Raw genomic sequence first — 7912 nt, forward strand, 5'->3', positions numbered from 1 at the left:
ACTGCTGAGCAACAGACAGGTGTTTGAAGCTGCTGGAGTCTCAAGATCTTCTCCATGCAGACTGACAGTTGTGTGTAAAGCTGTGTTTCAGTCACTGCTAACCAAACCTCACAAAGAGAAACCTGCACAGAAAAAACAAAAAACCCTGTCACGTCTTTTTATTCATAAATAGCCATGTTCATTGGTCTGCTCTGTCACATGATTGCAGATTATAGTGGCTGTGAATTTGTTTCCTAAGAGACCAAAAAGCCTTGAGCACAGTGCCCAGTAATGATGAGAGGTCCCTCACCTTGTCAGCACTCCAATTATGATGGTTTTAATTCACCATTTTCTGTCTTGAAGCCAAATGGTTCTTTTTCCTCAGTGCTGTACACTCTTAGATATGCTGTTTGAACCTTAAATAGCCCTTATCAATCCACATTTCAGCCACTCTAACCCCCTGTCTGCCCTCTAATAAATGCTGCTTAATTTGATACTTTCATACTTCATTTCATACCACAGGCCTTGCTGCGCGCTCTTCCTGTATTCCTGTCTCATTAAGAAAGAGTGAGAGGTGACATGAATGAATGGAGATAGAAGAAAAATGATGAAGGCTATAACAAAAGGAGCTTACGTCACACAAAAAAAAAAGAATTCTGAACGGCAAAATAATTAAATCAAAAACTCATTCATTTGCTTCGGGTTGATTATAAAACGAATTTGCTGAACCATAATGCTGTATTTTTCTGTAAATATAATTCTAATTAAAATAAGCACAAACTTTTACTTTTCCTCTTTATTTTTTTTTTAGATGAATAATTACAACAGTAAATGTAGATACTTCAAATTAGCTCAGGGTTGTGTTAATTAAGCCTTTAAAATCTTGTATTATTAAAAGATAGTCACATAACTTCTATAATTTTAGAGAAAGAGAAAAAGAAAAATTCTCAAAAAAAAGTAATTTAGCCTGAACTCTTCAAAATGAAGGCAAACAGCAATATATAATAGATGTATATGTTTCAATATTTTGATTTCAGTATTTGTTTTTATGAAGATTTTAATTATTTTGACAGTATAAGGGTTGCTTTTGAGAAATATGCCTTTTGCCAGCATAAATACAAATACATTTATTTTGCCTGTCTGAAAATAAATTGTAAAAATGAATGATTTCATTATTTATTTTGTCTTAAAACTGCCTCTTAGCATTTATTATATCAGAATGCTTTTCACACACACACACAAAGTCGAAACTGTATTGCTTTAACCTTGTTATATATAAACTCCCTTCCAACAGCTGAGCTCTAACAAGCTGAGAACATACTCATATAAATTTCATCTCCAAATGGTGGAATAAAAAAAAAAAAAAAAAGATTTTAAAACAGTTTTAAATGTGTCTATTTCATAGTGCATGAAGCTATACACTAAGTAGGGCATGTATGGTTTTTTTAGGATCAGGCAATATTTGGCTGAGATACAACTATTTGAAAATCTGGAATCTGAGGGTGCAAAAATCTAAATATTGAGAATATCAACTTTAAAGTTGTTCAAATGAAGGTCTTAGAAAAGCATATTACTAATAAAAAAAAGTTTTGATATAATTACGGTACGAAATTGACTAAATATCTTCATAGAACATGATCTTTACTTAATATGCTAATGATTTTTGACAAAAGAAAAATCAATAATTTTGACCCATACACTATTTTTTTCGGCTATTGCTACAAATACACCTCAGCGACTTAAGAGAGGATTTGTGCTCTAGGATCACATATATTAATGACTATATGTCTATAGTTGGCAAAAAAAAATTTAGTACTGTCATTTGACAATTTTTCTCCTCAGAAATCAGATACTCCTGGATATTTAATGGCCGCCCCAGCATCGTTGTTGGGGACAACCGACGATTTGTGTCCCAGAGGACTGGAAACTTGTATATTGCAAAAGTTGAGACATCAGACGTGGGCAACTACACGTGTGTGGTAAGGAATGTGATGACCAATACGACCGTCTACAGTTCCCCGACTCCAGTGGTGTTACGTCGGGATGGTGAGTAGCCTGGAGGAACTGCTAACAGTGATGAATCGGTAGATTTGAGCATGACTGTGTTTGCTTTGCTGCCACTCAGAGAGGCAGCATTTGTGTATTCATAGTCTCTGAGCCATGCTCAGCCAACTGTGCATGTGTGTGTGTGAGAGAGAGAGAGAGTGAGGGAAGGTCAAATAATTCTGCATTAAGAAAGAAGACTTCCATCCTCACACACGTACACGTACACCCCAGGAGGCTCAACATCACCAGTCATTAGTGTCTCTTTAATATTCACCCAGACAAGCTATATGAAGTAGGGCGGAGAGGTTCTGAATATTTTGAGTTCATGTGAATATTGAACATTTTAATCTATGAATATTTTGGGCTCAAGACCACTGCTGAACTCTTACTACTGTACTAGTTCTCATTTCTTACTTTTTCTTGTGTTTGATCTACGTTCCCTGCTGAAAAAAAAAAATACAAATAAAAAATTATAATAATTTAGGCCAGCATAAATTTACATGATTTTCCAGATGTTGCATGTCGCCCAGCATAACCAAAACTGTCGGGATCTTTATCTAAAGTTGGTTGACTAAGAAAGTCTTGTTGGCAAAGCAACGCTTTTTTAATATTTTTGCATTTATTTGTATTTAAAAATGCGCAATTTACCTTTACGTTCTCAGAGTATCTGTTTTAAATATGTGATATGTTTAAAATAATGTCTTTTATAATTATAATAATGTTTTTTCATAATATAAGTTTGGTCTGGTTTTTATTATATTTTTTGATTAACTTTAACAAGTATTTTATGTGTATTAAAATTATATTTAAACATATATAGAATATTTAGTAACATGTTCTGAAATTTTCAGAAATGTTGTCCAACTTATTTACCTTTTTATCTGTTTTCATTTTATTCAGTTATCTGTTTTGTATTTATCTATTTCTCAAAATTACATAAAAAATGTAGTTGTGAGTTAAATGGACTAAAATATGACAAGGCATGAAAAAAATATTGTCAAAAGACAAAACTATTACCAAAAAAAAGTCAGCTCAAAAAATGATTGTTAAAACCTAGTTATAAACCTAGTGGGAACATGAGTATCCAAAGCATTATATCATTATATCTGTTCAGCAGGGTTTCTTGACAAACGCCATGTGTTGTGTCTTGTTTGTACTAGAGTGATGTATGTACTGTAAAAAGTATAATCATATTTTAACTGAAGTGCATTGGTTTTACCCTAAAAGACTCATGCTCGTCCATCCTCATTTTCCAGCTGTGATGGGGGAGTATGAGCCAAAGATTGAAGTCCAGTTTGAAAAAATGCTCCACGTTGCCAAAGGATCATCAGTTCGACTGGAGTGTTTCGCTTTAGGAAAGTAGGTCTCCTCTTTACTAACAGATGGGCTCCTTGCCTCCAGAGGGTTGCTTTGCTAACTGGGGACTGCCACACTTGGCACATAGTACATCTTAGCTGTTTATTTAAGAGAAATGTCTCAGAAATATACAGGATCTTTTAATCTTAGTGAAGTAGTAGGAAACAGATGGAGAGGGGGAGGCATTATTTTTAAAAACAGCTGCAGACTGTGATCCCGGGGTGAGACAGGGTTCTGGCCTTGGATTGTCCACAGGCAATGTGTTAAGGGATGCTGGGATACTGGAGGGCTATCAAACACAGAATAGATGGCAGGCCATTTATTTGTATGTTTTATTTGTCATTTTGTTTAATATAAATTTAATAGAGCTTTGGAGTAATTAAAAAACGTCTCTTATGCTCCCTAAAGCTGTGTTTGTTTTTGATTAAAGTGCTTTAAAATGGTAATATTGTGAAATATTATTACAATTAAAAATTAAAAAATAAATTCAGTTTTAACAGATTTGAAAATGTATTCCTGTGAAAGCAAAGCTGAGTTTCAGCAGCCATTACTCCAGTCTGCAGAGTCACATAATCCTGGAGAAAGTGTTCGTGATTTGATGCTCAAACAACATTTCTTCTATTATCAATGTATCAAATGTGTTCATTAACAAAATAAATAATAATAAAAAAGAAATCTTACTAAACCCAAACGTTTGAATGGTATTGTTTCATGTAATCAATGGCTGAAAAAAAGTTTAATTACCCTGACTATTTTAAGAAACAGTAAACATGCTGTACATCCAAGCGACTATGTCAGACTTGAATTGTAACTGTGCAAAAACGGATTGAGTAACATGTCGACTAACTAGTAACATGATCTGCTTTGATGAATCATGTTAAGCCTCCATAGATCTTTGCACATTCTGAAGCTATGGTCTGTTTTCTTGACTTTCCTCAGTCCAGTGCCTTCTATATCCTGGAAGAGAGCGGACGGAAGCCCCTTCCCTGGAAAAATGAAGATAAATCACTCAAATGGTGTCCTAGAGATCCCATATTTCCGTCCAGAGGATTCTGGACTTTATGAATGCGTGGCTGAAAACTCCAAAGGACGTAGTATTGCAAAAGGACGTCTTGTATTTCAAAGTAAGGACACATACTGACTTAAGTATACAATACGTATCGGATGCTAGTTAGCCCTTTTTGCAGATATTTAGTCAGCTTTAGAGTATTTTTTCACAAAGTTAAAAGACCTTTCCTTATCTCTCTTATCCATGCAGCGTTTTGTCGGCCATCACGATTACCGCAGGAGAATCAATAAAAGAAATTTAAATTTTTAATGAGTCAGATAACAGATCACACAGCAACCTGTGGTAAATAATAAATAATGAAAGAATAGATTTTATTGTCAATTGTCAAGGCAAGACTAATTAGAATGGCTATAGCAGGCGTTGTTTAGTCTACACAAAGAGCCCACAATATATGCACCGCTACTGTGCTCCTCTGCAAAACAGGAAGAATCATCTAGAATAAATGTGCACAGAGTAACCTCGTTTTTTGAGAGGGGGGTGGTTTATAAAACCCAATGCTTTCATCATTGTTGCTGTGTATTGCAAGGGAGAAAGTTCAGAGAGACAGCCGTTGTGTTAAGGCAGGATGCAGACCTCTGCATTTGTATTATAGTAGTTCATTGCTGTTCACAGATGTGGAACACCTGCAGTGGTCGCAGACTCTGTATGACGCAAACATGGCTATTGAGTCTGATCTTCACTGGGAGTGCAAGGCTAATGGAAAACCTCAGCCTGTTTACCGATGGCTCAAGAATGGACAGCCTTTGGTCTCTCAGGTGATAATACTAACACCCCTCAGCATGAAATACTAAGACTTGAAAGATGCTGGCTGAATGTATATGTTGAAATGTATATGTGTTGGAATATTATATGTCTAGGTTATTAGTGGTGTATGCGATCTGTCCTGACAGTTTTGTTTATGCTCAGGACAGAATTCGTGTTGATGGTGGTGGGCTAACCATCTCCAACATAAACCTGATGGATTCTGGGATGTATCAGTGTTTGGCAGAGAATGATAATGGAGTTATATATGCAAGTGCTGAGCTCAAAGTTGTGGGTAAGCATCTTTCCATGTCATCAAAGAACAACATGGATTTTTAAATTTGCGATTTGCTGGAAAAGACTTGAAACTCATGGAATTTGGTACCATATGAACATATACATGTTCTGCACTAAAATACATTTAATCGTTTTGATACACATGACTATGCAAATGGAGAACCATCACAGAAATCTCAATAAAATGAGGTTGATTTTTAAAACCATATTAGTCATCTCATTCAATAATCAGCTGTTAGTTAAAGATTGAAATAAACATGTATGGACATCAGAAGGTCTGCTAAAAGAAAACGTATGACTTTTGAAATATAATATATCTCATCACTCAATCTGTATTTCAGCTGCAAAAAGATGTAAATAATACAGCTTGTAAAAGCCATAACCACACCAGACAACTACAATAAATACGTTTGCTAAATATATACACTATATTACTATATTACATAATTTTACTAATCCTTTTAGTTGTATCTTTATTGTATGTTCAAATAAATCTGTCATAAAATCAGGTTTTAATTTCAGTGCGTCACTAAAATGTGATGAAAATGAATCGGTCAAATGTGTGAGCACTGGTATTCAGTATTTCTAGTGGTTACATATGTCAAATCTGAGCCAAACACCACAAATCCCTTGTCTTTCAGCCTCTCCTCCAGACTTCTCAAAAAAACCAGTGAAGAAGACCACAATGATCCAGAGAGGCGGGGAAGCTATCATCGAATGCCGGCCGCACGCATCCCCCAGAGCTTCGTACTCTTGGAGGAGAGGCAGCGAGTTTCTGAAAGACAGCCAGAGGTAAGGGTCAGCAGACCGGTCACTAATGAAAGGTGCAAAATGAGCCGCTTGCTCTCCAGCTGTCTCCAGAGCCTTTGGGTTTGTTTGCAGGCTTCTGTTGGAGTGTCTTAGGGCCTGTTCACACAGGGTGCATTCTTGCATCCATCTGCATGGTTTTATTAGTAATTAAGTGAGTGTTTTTAAGTGAAGTGACATTCAGCCAAGTATGGTGACCCATACTCAGAATTTGTGCTCTGCATTTAACCCATCCGAAATGCACACACACAGAGCAGTAAACACACACACACACACACACACACACACACACACTGTGAGCACACACCCGGAGCAGTGGGCAGCCATTTATGCTGCGGCGCCCGGGGAGCAGTTGGGGGTTCGATGCCTTGCTCAAGGGCACCTAAGTCGTGGTATTGAAGGTGGAGAGAGAACTGTACATGCACTCCCCCCACCCACAATTCCGTCCGGTCCGAGACTAGAACCCACAACCCTTCGATTGGGAGTCTGACTCTCTAACCATTAGGCCACGACTTCCCCGTGTTCATTTTATGCAACAATGTACTTTTTCAAACAAGCAATGTGGATTATGCATCTTTATCTATAATTTATTTACTTATAAATATAGAGATAAAAACTTCTCCTTGTTGGGTGAAATAGGGTTATATCTACAGTGCACAAGTGTTACCAAGACTACAATTTATTTGGTTAAAACAGTAATATTGTGAAATAGTTTTTCAATTACATTTTTTTTTTAAGCAGAATTTTCATAAATCATCAGAAATCATTCTAATATGTTGATTTAGTGATCAGGAACATTTCTTCTTCTTATTATAACTGTGTAAAAACAGTTCTGCTGTTAAAGAATTTTGTTTTAGCAGCACAAAAAAAGTACAAAAGAACGACATTTATTTAAAATATAAATATTGTGTAATATAATAATTGCTTACTGTCACTTTGGATCAGATTCTTTGAGACAAAACTCCCAATTTTGATTTCCTGGAGTTTTCAAATGTCAAAATAATGCTGATGAATGGAAGTAAATTTAAGTGCTTAAATGAAATCCATTTGTGCTCAATTAGGTTGCAGAAAAAAAAAAGCATCATCTGTGAAGGGAAGAAATAATGCCAAATTAACTTTACTTCCCATAAAGAAAATAACAATTTATAATGTGCAATTTTTTTTACTTCCTGTTTCCGACATTCTCTCTCTTAGCAGTCAGTATTTGCAAAGCATCAGCCCACTACTGTGTGATGTTTTTCTATATTTTTTATTCAAACATAATTGCCTTTTTTTTTTTTTCATACCGAACACAAGTTGCTAAGGCACAGATGTTGCACATTCAAAACCAACAACATCTTTCCTGATGGCACTTTTCACACAAGAGTGAGTGCCTAGTGGAACACTAATTAATACACCCCTGGTTCTGCCTCTTTCCTGTGGGGTTTCAATGGGACAGAATCGTTCTAGCATGGCCTTGTCAGAACAGGTGGCAGGAGGGACGAGTGTATGATCTCCAGTAATGGATGGGGATGGAGTGATAACCAATGGGAGCTCACTCTGTGCCCTGTGGTCCATCTGGGCCTGAGAGAGAACACACATGCCATGACTCACTGATGCTGCCCAGGGTCTCCGTGG

General features: G+C 36.3%; 1 protein-coding gene across 4 annotated transcripts in view; it reads left to right on the forward strand.

Moving 5' to 3' along the window:
- Positions 1–7912, forward strand: part of LOC113096410 (contactin-4) — an 85695-nt gene that overhangs the window by 53952 nt on the left and 23831 nt on the right. For all 4 annotated transcript variants that reach the window (XM_026261792.1, XM_026261808.1, XM_026261800.1 and 1 more), the window contains exons 6-11: positions 1822–2025; positions 3282–3384; positions 4321–4505; positions 5063–5205; positions 5357–5486; positions 6130–6280. In XM_026261792.1, the coding sequence (XP_026117577.1) occupies positions 1822–2025; positions 3282–3384; positions 4321–4505; positions 5063–5205; positions 5357–5486; positions 6130–6280 (916 nt within the window). The remainder of the gene's footprint in view (positions 1–1821; positions 2026–3281; positions 3385–4320; positions 4506–5062; positions 5206–5356; positions 5487–6129; positions 6281–7912) is intronic.

This window comes from Carassius auratus, chromosome 6 (genome assembly GCF_003368295.1).
Source record: "Carassius auratus strain Wakin chromosome 6, ASM336829v1, whole genome shotgun sequence".
Classification (NCBI taxonomy): Eukaryota; Metazoa; Chordata; class Actinopteri; order Cypriniformes; family Cyprinidae; genus Carassius; species Carassius auratus.